The 25,316-nt window shown below is 40.5% G+C and overlaps 1 protein-coding gene across 1 annotated transcript; it reads right to left on the minus strand.

Annotated features, from left to right (window-relative positions):
- LOC111668673 (carbohydrate sulfotransferase 11-like) lies at positions 1–23,477 on the minus strand. Its single transcript, XM_023424793.2, has 3 exons — positions 23,048–23,477; positions 11,235–11,317; positions 1–1,523 (listed from the first exon to the last, which is right to left on the minus strand). The coding sequence occupies exons 1-3, from the start codon at positions 23,139–23,141 to the stop codon at positions 678–680; spliced, it is 1,023 nt and encodes a 340-aa protein (XP_023280561.1). The 5' UTR covers positions 23,142–23,477; the 3' UTR covers positions 1–677.
- Between the last annotated feature and the right edge of the window lie 1,839 nt (positions 23,478–25,316).

Consider the following 25,316-nt stretch of genomic DNA (forward strand, 5'->3'; position numbering starts at 1 on the left):
TTCTTGCTGAAATGCATTTATTTGAAAATTGTGAGAGAACTATATATCTATTTTGGTTTGTATGACTTGGTAGAGTCAGAAGTAACAATAAATAAAGACAGTATCACAGTTACACAAAAATCTCTTCCTACAGTACAAAAAAAACAAAAACAAAACACAGTCACAGTTACAAAAGTCGTCGTTGTCTGCTGGGGTCAAATTAAGGCCCACTATTAAAGGCACATATGTTGGGAGACATTCACTGTCCAAATGTGATTTTAATACTTTCATCATGGTACTGCACCTTGTAGAGATCACCTTTGTGCAAATTACACATTTGAAACAGCAGACGAAGTGAAATTAAATGAAACCAAATTTGAATGGCATTTCACACATTCACTCTTTACAGTAAAATATAAATTTGCCCTCATTAGGCAGAAGCGTTCATCTTGTGATGGAAGGTCCTCTCCTATTTGTTTCGCCTGTGTGCACAGAGGTTCTTCAGCTTGATGTTTTATCCGTAAAAATAAGCTCTCATCAGGATATTTTCATTGCTTTGATGGTGCTTCTTTCTTTTAAAACAGTATTTGCAGTGTCTGTAATAAGGCCTACAGAGAAGGAAGCATCTCAAAAACAAACTGTACTTTTCCAGGCTCCATAAGTTCAATTGGAGTCCGTGGATGAGAGACGTCCCAGCCTCATCTAAACTTGAGGTAGGCTGGTATGGAATAGTTGAAGAGCAGGAAGTCCATACGATAGAGGTTGTAGAGTTTCTTCTGGTAAAACGGGCTGATGTTTTGGAAGAACTGGGCTGCCATGTCTCCTGTAGTCCTGGTGCTCTTGGACGAGGCAGGGAAGCTGACCTGGTCCTCCACGCCGGCCAGCTGCAGCACATAGCGGGAGTCCTGCTCCAGCGTCTCGTATTTCCCCACCACGTCGTAGTGGATGAGGCAGGGGTGGCACAGTGAGTGCACCCGCTCCCAGTGCTCATTGAAGGGCTCCTCTCGCTGGGTGGCCGGGTCCACGAGGTAATACACAAACTCCTCGAAGGAGACGTCATTTCCTCTCTCCAGAGCCTCCGGCTGTGGGTCCGGCCTGTGCCGCCGCACTATCTTTGTGCCGTATCGTTTATGAAAAGCTGTGTTGTAGCTCCGTGTGAATTTGTTGCGATACGCGGACACCAGCCGCTCGAAGGGCTCACGTACGAAGACGAACTTCAGGTAGGAGCGCAGGCGCTGGTTAATCTGGGTGGTGGAGTACTCCGACAAGGTACGGAGGTTTCCTGGGATGTGGGCCTCATTGGCGGGGATAGCCAGTGGATCTCTGAGGGACCCGGCAGCGCCAGTCAGAACCATGAGCACCCGCTTCCAGTTGGTGCAGGCCACTTTGGGCACGTAGCAGTACAGCAGGCCGTGCTGGTCGTCCACGATGACGTGCTTCAGGTCCTCAGGGATGAGGACTCTGCGTTTGCGGGTGTAGGAGTGGCAGGCTTCCTCTAACAGCTCCCGTCGGCCCTGATGGATCGCCTGTACTGCTGATTCAATCTGTAGGGAGAAGGAAAAGAAGACTTAAACAGGAAGGACTATTTGTCTGTAATAAAACCTGAAGCACTGACCCACTTAAAATGATATTCTGGGTTAGTTTTGCCCATTATTTAGATTGGTTATAGTAGTGTTGTGTTCTATGCTGAGATCTGACATCTCAGAAAGTTGGATGGGGCAAAAACACCAGCAGTCTGACATGTTGTAACAAACCCCCACATTAACCAAATCTATTGTGTTTGTATGCTGTTTTCCTGTGGAGGTCTCTTCCTGACATTTTTTATTTTTACATTAAAAAAAGCGACTTTTAAACGATTAGGGTAGTCAGTTAATCGATTCATCTATCAACAGAAATGACAAACATTTGCTAAATCCAGCATCTCAAATGAGAAGCTTTGCTTGTAAATGATTTGGTCTGACAAAAATGACATTTGATCACTGGGAAACTGCAATGGGCATTTTTCACCATTTTCTGGCATTTAATACAAAATAATCGTCTTATATCATCTGAAAATAATACATTGATGATTGTTAGCAGAGTGCATAACATAAAAGTTAGCAAACAGGAGCAGAGACCCTGTGTACTCTGCAGATAGCCAAGATCCCCTGCTGTAAGTTCTGAGTGTGAGCAAATACATTCTCAGATACTTCTCCCCTGGAGGTCTTAATCACAGCCCATCTCCTGCCATCTCCATACAGCCTTAATAAAATCCTGGGTCAGCCGGTTCAGCTTGGCCTCCTCATGGCACAAATGCCTTATTTATTTCTTTCACTTCATCAGGCCGGCCCTCCTCTGCAGTGGTCGGAGCCCCGAGCCTCTCAGTTTTAACTCTGTGCCTGACGCTATGTGTGGCTCTGTGTCGACTGGCAGACAGTGGACCACGAAGGACACACCAGACCGGTCAAAGACTGTAGAGCCAACGCTCGCCCCTCTCTCAGCAGAAATTTGTGCAGCGTGTTTACTACAACATCTTTCCACCTCCGACTTTAATCTCTTCATGTGAGCCGTGTGCATGATTTCCTACAGTTTTCTTAAAATAGCAACCAGGATGCACCACAAACATGTCAGTCAAAGAGAATGCCAAAGTCTTCTTAATGTGTTGGGGTAAATATGCACATGTCGAATGTTTCAAAAAGCTGAGCCTATATATTTAAGCCAAGATTACATCCTGGTTTTGACTTTTTAGGGCCCTATGCTGCCTCGCTTGAAGTGTTTAAAGCTGCACTAGTCAATATTTTTAGAATCACAAAGAATAAAATGATTATGTGAAATGTGAAAGGGGTCAGTTGCAGTGACCAAAAACAGCAGGAGATTTCCACTCAACTCTGCAAAATCCACCGTTTCCAGCAGCAGGCAGCTTCAATAAACCCACTCTCCATTACCTGCTCAAGACTAAACAATAGAGAGGCTAAGTTCGCAGCTCGCTGGTGACCTTCAGGTAGGTTTAGCTATGAGCTGGATGTTTCCCTCAGGAGTTGTAAATTACAACCAAGCTAAACGTCGAGAATATTAAGTATTAATATCAAGTTGATCAAGTGGCTAAAAACACAACATGACATAAATGCTGATATTGTTTCCTGGCAACTGCATGTGGAACGAGGCAATTGTTTGCCAACATAAACAAAAATGTTATAATGCGAATGATATATCAGTGTTCATTTACATTTAATATTAGTTTAACAACTGAGGAGTGTATAGGACTATAGAGCAGTGGCTAAACTGACCCTAAACTGACAAATTAGGCCACAAACCCCCATCTGATAACATTTTTCCTTTTACATGTTTTATTCCCATTTTGCTGGGGACACTCAGGAACCTCCTCAAAGACCCCTCGGGGTCCCCAGAGCCACTGATATAGAGTGACAGATTAAAATATGTGTTTTATTTAAAAAATATCTTGGGCTTCCAGGAACATTAGCTGGGCTGTGCCAGTTTCTTTCCAGGTTTCTTCAATGTGCTATTCATAACGTGGTTTACCAGTCAAATCAAAACCAGTGTTTTCTGGTCAAAAGATGAAATCAATAATAAACATCTTAAACAGTTGACTGAGCTGGATTCATTTTGTCACTTTGCCTTTAAGCAGCTGCACAACAGAAAATTGCAATATGCATGAGCAAAGGAACACAAAGGCATTCATATGCTGTGTTTACAAATATAAATAAATATATCAATTTTGCATTAGTCCCAATAAATGATGTCTGCTGGAGCTGGTTTGTTTTCTGGCATGTTCACCTTCCATCTCCTCACAAGGAGATTTAACTGGAAAAAGCTGTTACAGACCCACTTCAACATTACTCTGCCTCCAGCTCCATCATTCACATGGATGAATATTAGAAAAGCTTTATGGATTTATAGAGAGATGAAGTGACTGTAGAAAGCCCCGCCCCGGGGTGTTTATCAGAGAAAATCCCCTTTAATTGGCAAAATCCGCCTAGAAAAGCTGTAATAAACTTAACCGCAGCAGTCACAGCAGCGCAGACAGGCTGCTCTTTAAAAGGCAGATGGAGTTATCTGTGTTTTCAGTATCTAATGTGATTTTGTTCCAAAGCACAGAGGAGGCTGAAAAGTACCATTTTAAATCCAAATATGTCAGCACCCAGTGATGCAGTGACGCTATTGTTGTCCTTGTTAAAGTAAGAAATGCAAGATGCACATAAACCCAGTGAAACGGAAGGATACATTCAGGGTAGAGAAACTCATGTCTACACTGAAGCTCCACACACATCTAATACTCAGTGCTCTTTAAGTACATCCACTGGCAGGAACAGGGTGAAAGGGTGAATTGAGTGAATGCTGTCCATGAATACTCACATCATTTACTGCATTTCATTACAGGTAAGAGTAATGTTTAGCTCCATGGAGGACAGCTGTTTCATCTATACACGCAACATTTACTGGTTTGATATCGTAATTAAAGAGATAAGATGAAGATAATCAAACAGTCACAGTGAATCAGCAATTCCACTTCCTGTCACAGGAAGGTCTGTAATGGTCACTTTGTGCTGAATTTTAAAAATGGATCATTTCCAGGCCTCTGTTACTTTGCTCCCTGACAGCTGTGAAGGACGAAAAATGAAATATGTATAAATAAATAAATAATTTCTGCATTTAATACATAAATAAATGCAAAAATAAATAGATTTAGGTACTGACAAATGCTATTTCTGTATTTCTACATTTATTTATTCATTTACTTATGTCATTTTTTGTTCTTCATAGACAGCCTGGTAGTTTACACTATTAAGCAATCAGTCAACACATTATACTCCAACATTTTTCTTTTTTGATAAACAGCACTATCAACCTTTAAGATAAACTATTTTCAGGGGTGCTCGGGCAGCTCACCTGGTAGAAAGCGTACCACATATCGGCATAGTGACCCGGGTTCGAATCCATCCCAGGTACTTTGTTGCAGCTCGCTCACCCCCCCCCCTCTGTCCCCTGCCTTTCCTGTCTCTACTGACACTATCTAATAAAGCAGAAATGCCAAAAAAAAAAGATAAATTCAAAGAACTGTTTCAACATTGTGTTTGAGCCTCGGACACCAGAAGAAAACATGACTACCTTTCCCTGTAAAAGTAAAACAATCTCTCAGAGGTTCTTGTTGGACAGTTGAATAGCTCTGGAAACCCCCTCATGCCCACACCTTTCCACTTTCCACTGTTGGGGGGTGGGGGGGTGGGGTGTCATCTGTGTCTGACCATTTCTGTGATTTTATGAAAGAGATGATCCAACATTCACACTTACTTCACACAGAGAGCGACCTGCTGTGCAGAGGTGAGAAAGGAGAGCTGGAGTTTCAGCTTCTCTCAAGCTTTTCTTTCATTTGTTCCATTACTATTTTTGTCACTTTTCGACGTTTTGTCACGTTACAAGCAGGACTTTCAGAGGCTGAGAGCAGGAATACAATCAATAAAGCAGTTACTTTGAGGTACGAAGGTCTGCTGTTCATGAAAGAGACAGTGATGGTTTGTGTCTGATAAGATTTTAAAGTATGGAACCTGTTTCTCAGTCTTTATCTAGTATTTATGTTAATGACAGTGTCAGGCAGGTCTTTAAACTGTAATGTCTTTACTGTTGTTGACAGTTGCCACAAGAGAATTTCTGAAAAGCATCTTAAACCAAAGTAAGAGACTAAAGATAAGCAATATCTATATTATCAGTCTCCTTACACAGACAGATTGGTACGAGTGGACGCTCTGTCATATTTGTAGTGAATGGACATGAACACATTTTCATCCTGAATCCAGCATGTCATAAACTTCCTAAGACTACTGCCAACAACAGCACTGCTGCTGCAGAGTGGACTGCAGTGAATTCTGGGATACTTTGAAGTAGTGCTAGGAAAAGTGCATCAAGTGCAGATTAAGTGCACTGTGTGTTGACACACTTGCTTACTACCCAGCAGTGTGTGAACGAACACTTAAATGCTCAGAACTGGGACAAACCCAGGGTTTGACTGTGTTCAATAAGGTTTAGGGCTGCGTACTGAAACCCGGTACTAAACAGTACCACATCTTTAAAGACCAGAGTATCGATAAGCTCTTGAGAAATATCAAGTCCTTGAGAAATTAAGAAAATAGATTTCCTGTTTATCATTGCAACATAAAAGTTATCTTGCGCATTCTATCTCACCACCTCCATTTCTGATTAAGACATTCGTCTATGAACTCTCTCTCTCTCTCTCTCTCTGGAAACATCTAGTGAAAGTCTGTCACACACGGACGAAGAAATGTTATGATAACAGAAGTAGTAGTAGTACTGTTAAATTCTTAACAATACCCATCCCTAATAATGTTAGCATACAGCTTTAGGCTGCAGTGACTGTCATTACATATGCAGGTACTTTGGTCACAAAGCAGCGTAGTGGACAAATGTAGAGCTGATAATGGCAGTAGATGAGTAGTCAGGTGTTAATACAGTTAACCCTGAGGGGGACATGAATGCATGTACCAAATTGTATGGCAACACATCCAGTGGTTGTTGAGACCTTTTACACAAAAATAAATATAAATGCCATCCCCCAAGGTGGTGCTAGAGTAAAAGTCAGGGGATCATCTCCAAAAACATAAATCGTCTGGTGACCATGAACCTCTGTAAAAAACCTTTATGACAATGCAACCAACAGTTGTAGAAATATTTCAGTCTGGACAAAAGTGGTGGAACAAAGATGGCTGTTTTTTTTTTTCTTCTTCTGCTGGATAAAACAACATCAAAGCAGCCATGAAAAATATCACAACAGTCAAGACATCACAAAGATCAGCAGTGTTTTGTGTATCAGCCACTTAGTTACTCAGAGCAGGAGTTACTTTCCCTAATATAAGGTTCAAGTTAATGAGGGCTGGTGCAGTACAGATGGATTTAATTGTATTGGAATTTAAGATGCTCAGAGCTGAACTTCATGCATTTATTCGTCTTCCTTACTCCTACACAGGTTCAGACAAAGGAGCTTGAATATATCATACTCACACATTTTAGGGGCCAGTGGCTCAATAAAAAAAAAAAAAAAAAAAACAAGGCTTCGGGACAGGTTTACTGAGGTTTTTGTGCCGGAAAAACTGATGTGACATTTTGCCCCAAACACACGTGTTGTATTTATCAAGCAGACGCAGGAGACTGGAGCTGCAGTTTGAATGTCATTTGTGTGTCTTTCTCCTCATTGCATATGCATTAAAAGAAGGATTGTGTGAATACTAAGAAGAGATAACGGCGTTAACGGAGGATGATTACGTATTCTGGTGGATTTACTGAGGTCATGCTACAGGCGGCTGTCAGTTCTGCAGAGAAAATTCTCTGCCTCTAAAACGAAGCCATAACCATAGTGCAGATTTACAGGAGTCACACGGACGACTGTAGTAAGAAAAGAGCTGTGCATTAAATATAGGCTTCTATATCCTGTAGCAAACAGCTGACTATTAGATACAAATCTGAAGATATTGAGTTATTATTATTGAACACAATATGTGGTTATTATAAGGAATAGTGTTGTGGTTTGTGTTCACCAAACTTGAATTTGAACTTGAACGTACATGATGTAAAAATGTGTCTGATTGCATTTACCTCAGTATTAACACTTCAACACCATCTCCACTTCTGTTTATATAGTAACAGCTTTTCTCAGGTGAAGGTGGCCAAAGTACAGTGTCAAGAAAATCTACGTGAACCCTTTGGTGTAACCTGTTTTTTTTACATTAATTGGTCACAAAATGTGATCTGATCTTCATCTAAGTCACAAACACAATGTGCTTGATTTAATATTTCGTGTCTTTATTGAACACAGCCATTAAACATTCACAGAGCTGGTGGAAAAAGTAAGTGAACCCTTGGATTTTATAGCTGGTTGAACCTCCAATAACCTCAAACCAGCTCATCCAGTAGCTGCTGAGCAGACCTCCACAACGTCCAGGAGGAAGTCTGGACCATTCTTCCTACAGAGCTGTTCTCAGGATGTCTGGTGTGAGCGGCTCTCTGAAGTCATAGCATCTCTACTGGATTAAGGTCTCGGCTCTGACTGAGCCGCTCCAACAGGTGGATTTTCTTTGTTTGAGTTTGTGATAGATTTACTTCCATGTAACTGAGATGAAGATCTGACCATATTTCAAGACAAATTTATATGTAAATACGGATAATTCCCAATGGTGCACTATTTTATCATCAGCTTAGTGATCTCATATAAATCCCACCTCTGAACTGTCCTTATGAGCTCTCCTTCACTGGCACAGTACATCTGCAGGACAGATGCCAGTCCTTGGCAGTCGATCTGATAGTTGTCAAGGTATTTCACTCAAACTGAAAATGTCAGCCTCACGGTGGCATGAATACAAGAGTAAAATTTCACTGCAGTTCAGTTGCTGAGAGGTTTCAGTCCAGACCAAAGCAGATCAACCCTGCCACCACCCCCCTGTTAAAAATGCACATATTTTACAAATAATGCTACTAATATAACCCAATCCAACTTTTACATTCACACAAACATCAGTTACGTTGAGCTTCTCAGAGTGAAACTGTGAATAACTGGTTAAACTGAACTGTTTGAGGGGCATTTCAGCCTTATTGAATCAGCTGCACGGTTTGGCTGCTGCTTCGTCTCCCGTCCTTAGAGAGCAGCATGACTGTAAATGCTGCACAGCACAATAAATCAAGCTCCATTACAGCCACATTAATTTTCGCTAACTAGATTCAACAATTAACTTGTCACATGGTTAAACAACCGTAAAGTGCAAGACATCTGATGCAATGTGATGAAACAAGAAAATAATTGTTTCCATGGTGCAGAGTTTGGATACTGAACTATATAATAACTGAGGATTCCTCCAAGGTCCTCTTCACCCAAACTCCACCTAGTGGTTTCTAAACCAGGCAGGAGCTCATGAGATACCTGTCGCTGACACTACTGCCTCCCCTAAATGAAATAGACAGTGTAATGGAATTATGGGTAATGGGTTATGAAATGTTGTTCTGGTTACTCTGGATAATCCACAGACCTTACTGTGAATGGCTTTTCTATAGACCCTATAAAAACTGCTCAGACAATGATGTCATCAGGATGGCGGGCTTTCGCACATTAAGAACTACCAGACTAACAGCAGCACCAATAATACAAGTATTCATTACTTTAATTATGTATTCATTTGCTCCAGAGGGCCACTTCAGCCAGCACTGGATGTGCACTAGACGCTCATAATTTCTGTCTCAAACCAGGCTGAGCTGCATCTGTAGGAAACCAGAGCACCCAGAAGAGACAGAGACCATGAGAACTCATCACAGAAAAGACCAGGATCCAGATTAAAGGCCAGAACACTCCTGCTGTAAAACAAGGATATTCTCATCAGGGTGTACAGTAAAACAAATAAAGTCAACACTGTAGCTAGACATGTGCTCACTGGTGACAGTAAGCTAGTAGCTGTGTAATGTGCCCATCGGCTGACAGTGAAGAAATTGTTTCCATTTGTTCCGATGTGTTCCCAGCTGACAGCCTTGAAACCACGAGTCTTAAGAGTTGATCACATTGTAGAAACGTGAGGCCTCCAACAGACAGTGGGACGTTATGGAGCTTGATTATTTACTGTATGTAATTATTCTGATGTGCAAACTGACAAGTCATAAGATACAGACATGGTGTCCAGCAGGTCAGCTGGGAAACAATGACCCAGTTGAGCTTGAACGCAGCAAGGGGGGGTAAACAATAATAATGTCAAACTAGTGAAAAAGGTGGTAAACTTCATTCAATTAAAAATAGCTATGTCACTTCTGAAAACATTGTTACAAAAGGAAGGTTACATTAGGTTTCATGGCTGTATACTGAAATCAGTTGGTCTCTTTCATTTTCAAAAACTTCAACAACAATCCAATAGCAATTTCCCAATTTCTGTCAACACAGGAAACATCTGATTAAAGGTGAAATGGTATTCTATATATGAAATATGATCTGAAAAACAGGGTTTAAAGCATGTATTGGTCTGACATCATAAAGTCATTGTATCCGTTCACTGTTTGCCACAAAAATAAGAAAAAACAAGTACGTTTCAATTTGACATGTACAGATGATGACATTTGTGAGCCAGGCAGCTCAACACCACATCCAGTACACTACACTACATATTAACGGAGCAGTAACAAGTTCAGGTAAATATCTATGACTATAACTATTCAGCTGCTGCGTAGCGCAACCCGCTGTTTTTAATCATTCTCACTGATTTAAGCTAAAATCGCTTTGTAGACAACAACTGTGACTGTAAAAGAGTCAGGTGACATTAATGTAGACGGATTACTGAGCACGAAGAGCGTATTTATAGATCAACATTAAAAGTTATTGTTGTGCTTCTGTGGTTCAACCTGTGCTGCCAGCCGATGTCTTCCTTTAGACCTAACTTTATGTAGCCTTTGTTAGCGTCATTGTTGCTACTAGCTGCCCTTTCTCACTGGAATTCTACATGCCATCTTAGTTAGGAAGCTAGCTAGCTTCAGCCAACAACAGGTGTGCGTTTTGAAAATGCAAGCACAAGACTGCACATAAATTTTCCTTTTAACCCTTACCCTATTTAAACAATCATGACGTTTTTTAAACCATTATTCTGCGCGTGCATCCTGGATTGTTTGTAACAGGAAACTTGTCTAGAGTTGAGACAGTTTGGTTTAGCTACAGTTTAAGTTTCTAAGTTTATTCATATTGCTCCAGCTTTCTTCAGCAACAGCATGTTACGTCTACACACCGTGGTTTCCTGAATTAGCTTGGCTTTTTATTATGGTTCACAAACTCCCTCACAAACAAATCTCATGCCACTCTTCAATACACTTTTCTGATATATCTTTTCCAATAAAATCTTAAACTAAGACCCCTACTGTATTTCATTTTCATTTCATTAAACATCTGGCCAAGCTTGCTTGTGGTTAATACTGTCTGCCAGTTATTGTTTTGGCCTTTCCCTGCCCTGTCCTAATGTACCAGGCTTCAGTGCCAGAAATCAGGATCATAAACTGTCCATCCATCATTACCTTTGCCAAGACTGCTTGTCTGAATGTATCAATCTGAGCTCAAATTGAGTTTGCAATCAAATACATGCAGATATTTTGCCCAAAAATTTAAGCCTGAATAAATACTTGCAAATAAATGTGTAACTCGTGCAGAAAGAGTCCAGGCTTGGCCTTAATAAGGAGTGGCATTACAGATTGTCTGTAGTAAAGTTAGAGAGTCGTAGTTACAAAGGACTGACCTGGTCACCATCACCATAAAGTGTCTGTAGAGGACTTCTCCTCGACTTCTGCCCACTGCTTCTTTCACCGACCGGCTCCGAGGCTGAGGAAAGACACAAACAATAACAACTGAAGGTTAACAAATGTTAATATTTATACACCAAATCCACAAGCACAAACTGGATCCATTGGCCATCACATAAAATACAGTAAGTACCGTTTTTGGATAGAAAAGACACAATTGTTCATATCTTTTTTTTAGGTATCTAGCTGTAGGTTTGAAATATGGCTACAGAGTAAGTTGTGACAGTGTCATATGTGAAGATTGAAGTTGCTAATTTAGCCATGTTGCATGCAAAAGGTATGACTGGAACGTAGCGAGCATGTGGATGAACAGCAGAGGTCTGTGTTGTGCTACTTTTTTACAGGTCATGTATGGAAGATTTAAAATAAATAAATATAAATAAAAACAAATGCAACAAAGAGAGAACATGAAATACGATACACATTGTTATATGTATTTCCTTTTTTATATATACATTTATTGTGTCTTATTATTATGAAATTCTGGTCTTAAGTTTTAGGGAGATCTTGCTTAGAACCGTGTCCAAGCCTAGACGAGGGTGCTGTATAATACCACTTTTAATACTAGATGTAAAAAAGTTGAAACATAGAGATTAAACTGCAGTGACACCAAGAATAAAAATGTTGCAGGCATAATGTGAATTTTATTGGTTTGTTATTGCCACAACTTTATCTGCTCCAGTGCTCTTGTAATGGCAGATAAAAAAAGGTTTTGGCAATTCAGAACATACAATTTTCTATATTTAAAAAGTTACTTTTGAAAGACTCTGTGGGTTGAAGAGCAGCAGGAGGAGAAGCCTAGAAAAGGTCTGGGTATATTGAGGAGCATTGCTGGGAAGCTTGAGCTATTGTTTGTCTTCACTCCAGCATCAGATTGCACCGGCTGCACAGGGTCAGTTTCACTGCCTCAACCTACAATTTCAACCACAGTGAGTCTGTAGGATCTTTGAGGCGATGTGGTGCTGCAGCTTTGTAATCGAGTGAGATGGCAATTGGCAGAAATGAGGTGTCAACCTTAACCTACTGAAATCAACCTTCAGCTTAAATAGTTGGAAACAAAATGTGACGTCTACAACTATCTAACAGTATTATGCAAAACAGGTAAGGAAGAAAATATTTAGCAGTGTGTCTCAAGTTAGATGAGAGGATCGATACTACCCTCATATCCTACATACGGAGCTAAAGCCAGGAGACGCTTAGCTTAGATTAACATAAAGACCTGAAACTAAATCCACCTGCCAGCACCTCTAAAGCTCACTAATTATCACTCAGCAAGTTTTATACCTTACTTGTATAATCTGTACAACGACCAAAGTGTAAGAACAACAATTTGTGATTTAGAGGGAGTTAATGTGACAGACAATTTCTTGGCAAGGAGCAGTGACTTCCATTTGGATAACACTCAAATCTTTACAGTACTACATATGCAAAATATGTACATTCCAGTGTCTATTTGTTTTTTTCTATTTTATGCCCCAATATTGTGCCCCCCCCCCTCGAGATGAAAACAGGCTTTAGGTAACCCCATAGCAAAAAGGAACACATGGCTGGGTCTTCAACCCAAGTCTGGCTCATATACATCCACATCTGGGCAGAGTCTGGCTGTTATCCTCAAGTATTCACTGACAGCCAGACGATTTCTGTGCGTGCGCCAGAGTTGGTCCAGATGTGGAGGTAGCATCTTACAATCATGCCGTGGATCTGGCGTATACCGCGCCAGACAACAACATGCACGTGGCCTAAGTATGGGCCAGATTTATTATGCTGTCTGGAAGTACACCGCATGGTTATAACTGTTTTTAACATGGTACATGGTCCTATATAAAAATATATGAAGACAATAAAAAAAAATGAAATTCAACCAAATTCTACGAGCCGACAGCTTTTAGCTAAGTTTGTGGATGTAGCCTAAGGACTGGAAACGGGGGAAAACAGCACGCTTGAGAAGAAATCTGCCCACCAGCATCTCTGAAGCTCACTAACATGTTATATCTTGTTTGTTTAATTCGTATGAATACCATTAATGTTTCAGTTTCCAGTCAGCTGCTGCATGTACCCCACCTTCATAATGAACAGACAGAGACAGGCTAATTACATTACTAGTGAAAAGATGCTCCTTCTCTCAGTGGCTTGCTTATTGTAACTGAGACCGATGACACTGACAAACTGTTGATGTGACAAAGATATAAGAAACTAACCACTGTAGTTATTAATCATTCTGAACACACTTTGAGCTTGTCTGCAGTCATAAAGATTGTCTGTTTTATAATCTTTATTTCTCTTCATTACAGTAATTCTTTTCAAAATGATGAAGTAATGAAGAGATAACCCCATGAAAACAAGACACTTCAGGAAATTGCCTGACTCTCCTCCAGGTCTATTTCTGCCACACTAATCAAATGTGACTCATATTCCTGAAATCTGAACATCTCTTTTTCTTGTCTCTCTGTATTACTGGACAGTGGCAGTGCACCTCGAGTCAATAACACTTCACAGTATCCTGCCAGTCTCAGCAGGTGTGTGCATAGCTCATAGATCAACATGTGACTCTTGACAGACAGGTAGAAATGGCTGTCATAATATCCACTTCATTATTTGATTTACAATAAAATCATTAGCTTGAGGCAAGATTTATAGAACGCTTAGAACACACACTTTCCTGAGACAAGCTTTGTCAATACATAAACAATAAAAATGAACACCTGTTTCCTCTCTGAGAGAAAAGGCTAGTTACTGCTGGAGTAAGGTCAAGGTGTGTCTCAGCAATGCATGTTCATTCAAACTAATGTAAAAATCCTATTAACTTCAACATATTTGTTAAATCCAAATCCCAATCTGCTTTGATGCAGTCTTTAACATCCACAATTGCAGTAATAACATCTGTCTACAACTGCAATTACAAATACAAAGGATTCACTGCTAATTGACTTGGCATTAAATCCTTAATTCAAGCATGGGATTAATTCAGCATTAAATCAAGAGCCAAATTATGTCATAAAAATGATGCAGTGACACACAAGCAGAAGTTATGGAGGACCAACAGACTGGCAGCATATTAGCTGCAATATTCAGAAGAGAGGAAGACTCACATAAGTGACCATGTTTCTGTGTGTGTGTGTGCCTTTTTCCTCACTGTGGTGTGATCAGCCCAGTCATGGGTGCCAAGCAGCTTACGAGCTGTAAACCCAGTGACACACTCACGATGGGGACAGCCAACGAGACATGCACAGTAGTGAATGTGTAGTTATGACCACTAAATATAGTTGAGTATATGAAAGATACAATGTAGATCTTACAAGTGAAATGTCTGAGTTATCAAAGACTGTAGCTGTGATTTGCTGAAATTACCCACCAACCACAGATCACGTACTGTATACTGCGGGTAACTGATGTTAAAGGAAACGGATAACAGGTTCAAGAGTTGGTTCCTGAAAGGACATTGGCTTTATGTATGACACAACACAAATCACATTCTATTCATATCTGCCAACTGCTTTTATTCAAGTTTTAGTTTTGACACCACTGCCGAATTCAGTCATCTCTCAAATTTTGACAGTTTCCTGAAACCAGCAAAGTTTTATCGTCTTTACAGGCTGATTCTGGCTGCTCCCTCTTGGAAACACCTTCTCAATATCTGGCTAGAATGTGATTTCAGTCTGTCGCAGAGGTTTCTTGGATGCATTTACACTTGGCTTTTTGAAGACTGAACCAACGAGAAGCAAGAGGACTAAGTGTACGTGAACTAATTCTAGAAAGCAAGGAATGACTTTCTAGAATATGTGATATAAAAGGATGAAGGACTGGTCAAACCAGAAAATGGTGAAATTCATCCACACATCTTATCAGAATATTTGATTTGAAAAGGTCGCAATAATCACAATTTATTGAAAAGATATTTCTACCGACGACTCCTGTGTTATAGGGGTCTTCAAACCATTCCTCTCTTGTGGAAGTTTTTACTTTAACAGAGGAGGTTAAATAAAGTGAATGGTGAAACACAGCTACAATATAATAAGCTACAATAGCTTCCTCCATTATGGACTCGGGCTCTCCATCCCCCCAAAAGGTGAACAAGTTGAATTCAGCAGGGAAACTTTGCATGGATTTACTTTGCCCTTGCAAGCAAATCCACTAATTGCAGCTATGATTAAGTTGTTGTTTTAAATGCTGGTGGACTGGGTCTTAATGTTAATCATTCACAGTGTGCGGCTAATGAGCTAAAACTTGGTATTACTGCTCAATCAAAGGTCTTATGTCACAGACAAGTGGATTTTGGTTATAATGAATTTTGGAGAACATAATTCATAAAATATGTGGAAGCTGGCAAGATGTCATGTTTATTATGATAATAGAGGAAACTGTAATTTTAGCTAATTTTCATTGCACGTGAATAATCCTCTTGTTTCTCAAGAGGCTAAATTATGCCTCATTATTGCAATGAGCAGAGTCGGAGATGCTGCTGGATGCGGCTGCCAAAGAGAGGTTTTCTCCTTTGCCTTGAGTTACCAAGGTGAGGAGAGCAACAGTACACTGATTTATTTGACCTGTTTTCTAAACACATTACCACTTCCTTATGGAAACTACCAGCGAGTCAGGAACACATTTCCAACCGGACCACTCCCAAAGCCATCTTTTTTTCCCCCCTCTTAAAATGGAACGCCAGTCAGGAGAGGTAACGTCTGAAATAATTTAGGAACTGACAAATACCTGGCAGACTGTGAGGGTTTCAGCAACAAGCTGAGATCACACACTGAAAGGGTGCATTGTGTGTCATCACTCCTCTGCTAATATGGTATCACTCAGCAGGTGAGGAAATTTACAATCTACATTTTTCATGAGAAAAACCAGATGAAAATATTTAATATATTATTAAAATATACTTTTAAATCGTTAAAGCTGAACAGCTGGATATCAATGGAAGCAGAAAATGGGATAGTGTACACTGTGAAGACAAAAAAGGTAGGCCTATATTTTTGCCACTTGGAGAAGAAATGCAGCGTCCCCAAAAGTTAAAGAAACTGCAACAAAGATACACAAAGCCTCTAAAGCTACGGACTCAAACCATGTGCTATTCTAAGCAAACACTGTCTCAGCTGTTAGCTCAAATTCCTCCACTGAGGAGATTCACCAACCCCACCTAAGGACTGTTCAAAGGAAGGAGTAGTCCTGTTGGTTTAACCCTGTCTAGACCCAAAACTCTGCAGCATTCCTCCATGCTCTTACAGAACCGAGGCTTAAGGAAATGCAAAATATAGAAAGGCTGATGTGTGTTCCTCCCGTCCAGGCCATAAACGGAGCTCTGTGTTTAGGTCCCACTGGGGAAACTGGGGCCCCCGCCTCCTTGGCCTCTCCTGCCAAAGAGCAGCTTTACTGAGAGACACACTGTACAAGGGAAAGCCTAATCCTTTTAGGCCACAAATGTGTGTCTAAAGGGTGTTAGTGCAAAAGCAGATGAATGTGTGTGGTGTAGCGTCTGTTTATTGAGTCTTAAGAAGAATGTATGCAGATGTGAGATGAGCCTTTCTGATCCTGTTCAAAGACATAGGGCTATGAGGGTCTGATGTGCATTTGTGGGATGACACATTAGTTGGCTCACTCGGCAGTTGGATCACTTTGGTATCCAGTTGCATCTTCCAGCACACCTGCATTTAAATATTTGTAACTGCAAATATTTCTCTGCAAAGGGTGACAAATAAAAATACTTCAGGAAATCAAAGGTTGTGCACTGACATAATATGCAGCTGTTGGGTGAGCAGATGTCCAAAGTTGTGTCCTCTGCTTCTCTGGATCCTCTCCAATGTTAAAATCATTAACTGGAGAGCTGATTGCCTGCCACCCTCCACTTCAAGTGCTTTAAATCTGCGCTCTGTCACGTGCCTTTTCATGCGTTTCAACCAGGGCATACTGGTCAGTTTTTGGAATGCTCTATTTTCGTTCATGTAAAACCAGGATTTTGCATAATCTGAATAAGAAAACACTGACTGAGACAGAGTCTGCAGCCTGGCTGGCAGCTCTGTGAGGCTGTAAGCACAGTTGTGCTTTAAGTAAATGCTAACGTCAGCAAACATGCTCATAATGACAAGGTTAACATGAAGTTTGTCATGATGACCTATTCTGTCAAGTGGGGAGGAAGAGGACAGGCCCATAATTCCACAGATTATTCCCAGATGGTTACCATGGTCACCATTGCTCGATTTACCGATATTTGTTGTGTTATGCATTGGTAGTGTGAAACCAGACAGAAACAAACCGTGTATAGCTCCTTTGAAATTAGCTAAACTGATTTTATTATTGTTGATACTGAATTTCATTATGATGTAACTGTAGGGGTTCTGCAGCCATTTTACCAGCAGTCAGTTGACACTTCTACAGTTCTTTTCACCAAATGCGAGATATTGTATCATACGATATGATAGCAACTGCTAAAGACAATGTGCAGCAGAGGCTGATATTATTTTTGTGGGTATTTGGTCATAAATGCTAATGTAAGACAATGTCAGACAAAGGCAAAGCTAAACCGGCTGATGTTTAGCATGTAATGTTTGCCATGTTCACCATCTTAGGCACTGTACCATGCTAACATATACAAACTGACACAAAACTTAGAATACAGCTGAGGCTAATGGGGATGTCACTAATCTTGCAGATATTTTTCATGAATCATGAAATGAAGTTGGAAAAAAAACACTGGAATGACACTGGAATTTAAGTTAGAGGATCACTTAAGTCACTGGGATAAAACTGGGCACCATGAATATCTGTATCACATTTTGTGCCAGGGCATAGATACTTTTGACTCTAGATGAAAGATATTTTGTACCACATCCAATGGCAATTCAAGTGCGATTAGTGTGGCTAAAAACTATTTTTGCTACCACGTGGCAGCACATAGACACCAAGTAAAACTAAAGATTTCTGTAGAGGGGAGGTCTTATTGAGCAATATCACCAGTAAAAGAGCAATCCAGCAAGTTGAATCACTTGAGGATATCAGTTCTGAGGGCAGATGGTCTTAATGAAATGAAAGAAAAAGAAAAAAAAAGCATGTTCCAGAGTATTTGCTGAATAATCAGCTCATGCAGCTCTGTGTCATGAATATGCAGCTGGCTGGAACAGCAGCCCCCCCCCCCCCCCCCCCCGGCCTGACACCAGATACCCTCAGACGGCCGAGGATCTGACAGACGTTGTGAGGCAGAACTGATTTCAACTGGCAACTGTGCCGGGTATCATATGATAAGGTCGCACACTGTTCCTTTGTGGGAGTTTTATTCTGTTTTTTTTAATTGGATAATGTCACATCCACAAGTCTTCATGAAGGTACAAGCACTAATCAGATGAGATGACTCTTTCCGTCCTAAAGCCTTCCACTGCCATGATGTCCAAGTTATATCCAAAGACGCCTCGGAGCAAATTTGTATAGTGCACCGCAGGTGTTCCAGTGAAGATGGAGGGCTGAATAGTTACATTTTTATGGCTCTCATGGCCTCCAGTCAAGCCCAGACACAGCAGGTATGAGGTGGGGATACCTCTGCTGTACAGGGATAATCACATCCACCCCAAGGCCCAGGCGGTCGCAGGTTCTGCTTGTAATTCAATAGCAAGAACTTGCTACCTGATAACCATCAACTCACATCTGTATCTGTAAATGTTCCTGACAACATAATCTATACTCTTATTTCCAGGGGGGACGTATGGGAGAAGATCCTGACAATGCTTTAACACACCACATTCCAGACCGTGCTGCAACACACAGCCTTCCTCCTCCTCGTCTTTGTAAACTTTATGGAGAAACCGCAGCTGCTTTTGTAGTAAAGACACCACACAGTGCAAGAAACACTTATCTTACTAAGTCACTTCTTCTGAGACAGAGTTAAAGATTCCTGTCATTTTCAAAAAAAGTGACAAAAATCTTTTTTTGGAAACAGCTTTTTGAAACCCAAGCTTCTTGTAATAATGTAGATGGAGGCGTCTCATTTTCTGTAAAACCACTATTTCCATCTTCTGAGTCTATGACAGTGCAGCATACACGACATGTACTGGGAACCCACTGTCTCTATGTAATTATCCTAAATTTAAAATAGCGCTCTGTATCCTGCGTGCAGAGGACTACAATTGAAAAACAAGACAGCTTTACATTGTGTAGCTCTGACTTGGCAGTGCATTCCTTTGTTATGTGGCTGCTCTCTTGCAGCTTTATGTAGTATTTGAACCAACAATATGACCTTTACCCCAGATGGAGCAGGAGAGAGACGGTGTAGGTTTATCCGAAAGCAATTTAAAAATCCTTTAAAGCTGACAGGCTGGTTTAATGCCTGAAACGTGAGATGCCTTCAATGAGCATTCAAGCTACGCGACATCAAAACACAGTGGTTACCTCTCAGACGTAAAGAAAAAATATATATATACCTGCTTTTATTTACGCATGATCTCACCCTACGTATCCTGGGCATCTTTGTGGAGGACCTCCTCATAAATTAACCCTTGATTATCATGAATTAACCCAGTCTACAAGATACAATCAAGCACATCAACAGTGCCTAGGTGACCATAGTGACTATGACGATTTGAAGTCAGGAGAAAAATAAACCACAACACTGACTGCTGTGAGGTTTAAAGACCAACAGAGGTTGCTGCCACTGCCATTTTTGTTGATCTTAGGGTTAATAACAACCTCCTCCCGTGTTGCCATGTTTGTTATGTTTGCTTTGTGGGTAATCAGAGGTTCTCAAGTTAACCACCCCTTGTTGGCCAGGGATGATTTGGTCCTAATTTTCCATTTGAATCCTCCAGGAACACATAAAGTGTAGTAAACAGTTAAGTCTATGAACAATGCTACTCACAGCACAGCCACTTATCTTGGGCTGCGGCCGAAAAGTCTAAATAATCTCCTTTCCTGGCCACTTTTCTTCAACGTCATCAGGCCAAGGAAAGATGTGAAGGAGAATTCATAGGCACTAAGGGCTGACAGAATCCAATGTTGGAGCAAGGAATTATGGGACGGCATTATCTCCTTTCCTTTTGTAAAGCAATGTCCAGTGTTTCCAATGCAAAAGGAGATATATATGGAAGCATTGAGCATTGGGTCGTTTCACTCAGTTAGGAACCTTCCTAAGCAAAAAAAGACTTTTCGACTGCAGCCTTGATGTAAACAGCGAGTAAAATACTAAAATCAACATGAAAACATATCAGTCATTTTCTTTGGAATCATCTTTATCAGTAGATTTTCTTGCAGAGACAAAATAAATCCACCTGATGCTTTTACACAGAATTCAACCTAAGTAAGCTTTAACATGAGAATCTGTTGGAAAACATTGACTGTATGTCTGGTAAGTGAGTGAACGTGCCATCTTGCTAACTGATAGTTAGCAACCTATGGTAGCCATAGCACAAACCACAAGTAGTGACTATTAGATCTTTTCCACTACAGGAACATACACACCTGCAACTAAACTTGTACCTGCTGTCCTGGGTTCTGCTTTTGTTTCCACTGTCCTCCACCCACTGTGGAGCCAAGATCCTGAAGCTTTCAAGAAGTGGTACTAAATCAAGATCAAGGTATTTGCTGGGGGTGGGGGTGGGGGTGCTTGGAAGACTCTGACTGGTCAAGCAGCCGTCACTTATGATTGGTCAAACAGATGTGGTATTATATTTCAACGACAACACACACAGCAACATGGCAGTAACCACCATTTGACTTCTGTGTGTATATGGACAAGGAGTTTTTCAACTTTTTAGAATGAAGACCAACAAGAGAGTGCACATAAAAAAATGACAATGTCTATCCCGCCGTCGCCTTCTCAATGACGTACATCCGATCCTTCCAAGTTTGTAAAATAGAGTGGAAAAGCAGGGCATCCCTGCTCACCTCTGGTCTACAAGTTCTCAAAACATTTGGATTAAGGGAAGCTCCGGGTTCTGAGTCATGAAGTTCCTCTAGCCGAGTGCTGCACTACTTTCTGTCAGAACTGCTCTGTTTCCACAACAAACAGTTTCATAGCAGTAAAAGCACAGGTTTAACTAATAACATCAATGATGGCTCTGTTGAAGTGTCTATTCAAGTTTCCATTTAAGCCGCAATCCCAGTGAGCCAGCATGTACAACATCACATCGACACTGACATGCCTGGATGCAATGCAGCCATTGTTAATGTCGTACACCAGTTTTTCCTTATGTCTAAATGTCTGCTGTGAAGAAGCCCTCTGCTTATGAGCTACTGTCAATGGCCAAATGTTTAACAAGTCGCGATATTTCCAGTGCAGATACAACAGACTTTAAATTATATCACATTTAAAGTCAGCTTTTCTAAATAAAGTCAGAGTTTCTCCAACAAAATCCCAGTGAAAGTGATGTGTGAAAGGACTCTTTAGAACAGGGAAGGGACACACACACACACACACACACACACAACCAGCTACTGTAAATGAAACATCACCACCAAACACTCCTGGAATGCATCAAACATGGCAGACTGAACAGTGTACCACCATTCAAGGGACTCAAGGTTTTCTCTTTAACCCTGAATGCTTCCAATAGACCCCAAAAATTGTACTTTAGTAGTGTAGCAGCACGTTTCAAGCAAGTACTTCTCGGAGTTATGATAATATGGAATCCTCCAGCTGGTCCCAATAACTGTGGACAGCATCACACACATCCAGCACTGACTGACCTCTCTCTTAAAAATCCTCCTCACAGCATGGGCTATATATGCTTTTTTGGCCCATGATACGACTGGGCATGTCTGAATGAGGCCATTGTGTGTGGCAGAGAGGGCCCTGGAAGAGGTGGAAACAGATCTCAGTGAGGGCCAACCCCGCTACCAGCCAGCTGCAACTTCTCCCAGCCTTCCTCCACGTAGCAGAGGAAACACTCGGCTAATCAGTTTGGTAATGAAACTGTTCCTCGAACAAGATCTGCGGCTCTCTGGGAAATACAGACACAGGGTGGGAGTGGAGAGAGAGAGGACCGGACATGATGGTACAGAGGGAGGACATACTGTGATGACTGACTGAAAATATTCAATAAGACAGACACCAATCCCTTAATCACTTATACATCTTTTTTTTTTTTTCAATTCAAGTGATAACTGTGCTGGATCATCACTATGCCCTAACAATAGTGACAGTAAACGACATGAGTGGGTTTGATTATTCAGACAAGTGGACATAACATAAGCAAACTTAAACATGAGACCAGCTGATCTGCTGCAGTGTAAACTCCTGAGCTCAAGCCAACAAGCCACACAACACGGTAGAAATCCTTTTTGGTACCATATATACAATTGTTTGTAATAGCCTAAAATATGTTTTAAATGAACGGATTCTGTGTACAAAAACATATGAACTGTTAAAGAAGAATTATTCCTTATGGCTCTTTAATATTTAAATTCTATGAAACTTTAATTGTGTTTTCACAATTTACAAGCTCTGCTGGAGCTAAAAATGTATTTTGTTGTTAATAAATGAGAAAGGCTTAAAGCTTATAGCCTACTTTTTGGCGGGGGGGGTATAATTAATGGAATGAATTGTAATATTTGACTTAATTTAATGTAGTTTAATGGAGACTTGCTCTTATTCATTTATAATAATATAATATTTCTATTTTTAGTTAGTTATACTATATAAAAAGGAGAACATTTGATTTTTTAAAACTATAAATGCAATTAAATGTAACAATATTTGTCCACCCAGGCAAAAGGGGTGGAGGCAGGTTAAAAATGAAATAAATAATAACAACAAATAAATTGTGCTTACCTGGCTTCAGACTGCTGTTAAAGTAGAAGATGACCATAATGAAACAGCCCAGAAACAAGGCGAAAACCATCCGAATGACTTTGGGTTTCCTCATCCTGAGACTCTGGGAACGACCAAGGAGCCGAACCGACTCCTGCCAGGGCTCATGCAAAGAAGAGGCGGTTTTTTGTTCTGGCGTCGGTGTTTTACTTTATCACCGATAAGAGCATCGATCCGGCTCGCTGACCTTTGCTGCTGCTTATTTTTCTGTACATCCTTGCATGTCCAACCTGGAAAGTCTCCGCAGGGAGGAGGGGAAAGGACGGAATGAGAGCAGCCGGGCTGCAGACTCGTGTCTCCGGTACAGTGCCGGCCCTGAGGGCTGGTGTAGAGGAAGTGGATCAGGCCGGTGCAGTCCGAGCACAGGCCGCCGCTCTGTTTGTGTAAGGGAGGATTTATACTTACTCGTTAACCCCTTTCTCCCCAAACACCGGTTGGCAGCGCCTTAACAAACTGTGGTCGAGCTGGATAACTTTTTATAACATTTCCGGTAAGACCTTTCAAAATAAAATTCCCACACGGTGGCTGCAGGTAGTATCAGTCCAAGTGAGTGGGCAGAAACCGTAAGAATATAAACCTTTAATTTTGCTGTGTTAATAAGAAAATCACATACAAATAAATAGACTCCACGCAGGAACAGTGAAACCAGAAAAAAAAGGTTCGATTTCACAAACACCATTGTACTGAGACTTGTCACTATATCTTAATCTGAAAAAAATCAATTCATTTTCTATTTAAAAAACTGGAATAAGGACAATGACCTAGACCCTAAATGAAATCATTTAAGATTATTCAAATTATTATAAAGTGTATGAAATGGACAGAGGTGGAACATAATCAGGTATATTTAATCATATGGCTACCACACTACAGTGTTGATGTATACTTAGTGTTTCCATTTTATACTGATATACTATAGTTCTACATTATGGAAGGAAATATTGTACTTTTCCTCCACTAGCAGTTAGCAATAATATCTATCTATCTATCTATCTATCTATCTATCTATCTAATATGATTCAGTGTGTAGATTAAGCTACCCCAACAGTATATTCATTTTAAGGTAAAGTTTTTGATACAGTATTAAAATCTACTAAACCTTTTTTCACATTTTTATTGTAAATATTTTATTGTAAATTTTGATTCTGATTTAAATAAAGGACCTTTAAATACTTGTTCTCTACTGGTAATGGTCATGAACACATAGGTTTGGATATATAGTGTACTGTATAATGCAGGGCTAAGGTTAAATTACAGCTCAGGTTAAACAACTTCCTAAAGTTTTCCATGTAGAACTGGGGCTCCAAGACGCAATTTGCTGCTTTTATTTTGAAGCCAAGATGAGCACATATTCGCTGATGCTCGGTGTGTGTAGTTGCCTTTACACAGCATTGGTGTCGCAAACAGCCATGTTAGCCCAAAATGTGACAAACTGATGGAGTGGTCTGTAGTAACATCTGCTGTTGACTTCTCCCCTCATCTTCTCTACACCACTCCATTAGTCACTGTTAAATCAGTTTCTCATGTGACGGACTTTTATTTATTTAATTTTGTATAATGAATGATTGATCTCTTGTCCTCCTGCTGGATTGGCCGGACACCTCAGTAAACTGTGATGGTGCAACACTCACAAACTTCAAAGTTCAGGTCACTGTTAAGATATATTGATCACCACATCCTGATGGAAATTCTACAGGAATGTTAGATTTATAAGTATTTTCATTAGGGTGGCATGTTTACTAAATCACCCTTTAATGCATTATACATATACAGGAGCAAAAGTGTGTTACATGAGGGCAAAACATGATTTTAAATTCCTTGATCCATGATGTCATAGGTCAAATTAAATGTTGCGTTAAATGTCTCATGACGTGCAGTGCAGATGTTTCCGTGATTCGCTCAACAAATAAAGTCCTGAATCTGATTAAACTTTAATGATGACGCACTTCTGCTGCAAGATTTTGCCAAGCTATCTGCATGATATTTCTTGTGTCGCCACAGTGACACTCCGCTATAACCTGAACTGTCAGTCAAGGATTACACAGGCAGTTCTGGTCTTGTGTCAAGAAAGAAGATCACTTGAGTCTGATGGAACAAATTTCAACCAAACCATAATCTCTTGATCCACGTTGGAACTTTGGCTCCTGTACAACGTGTTGAGCATCAGTAAATATGAGACTAGGATAAAAAAAAAAAGTAACTCATGAAATACAGAAATGCCTTTGACACA

Source organism: Seriola lalandi, unplaced genomic scaffold, assembly GCF_002814215.2.
Source record: "Seriola lalandi dorsalis isolate HSWRI2012SDOR001 ecotype SW California unplaced genomic scaffold, Sedor1 jcf7180002054748, whole genome shotgun sequence".
In the NCBI taxonomy this organism is placed as follows: Eukaryota; Metazoa; Chordata; class Actinopteri; order Carangiformes; family Carangidae; genus Seriola; species Seriola lalandi.

Coding starts and splice junctions, on each gene's coding strand:
- LOC111668673 (XM_023424793.2), bottom strand. CDS start 23,141: ATGAGGAAACCCAAAGTCATTCGGATGGTTTTCGCCTTGTTTCTGGGC. Junction 11,318..23,047: donor TAACAGCAGTCTGAAGCCAG/GTAAGCACAATT, acceptor GTCTTTCCTCAG/CCTCGGAGCCGGTCGGTGAA. Junction 1,524..11,234: donor TTTATGGTGATGGTGACCAG/GTCAGTCCTTTG, acceptor TTCTCCCTACAG/ATTGAATCAGCAGTACAGGC.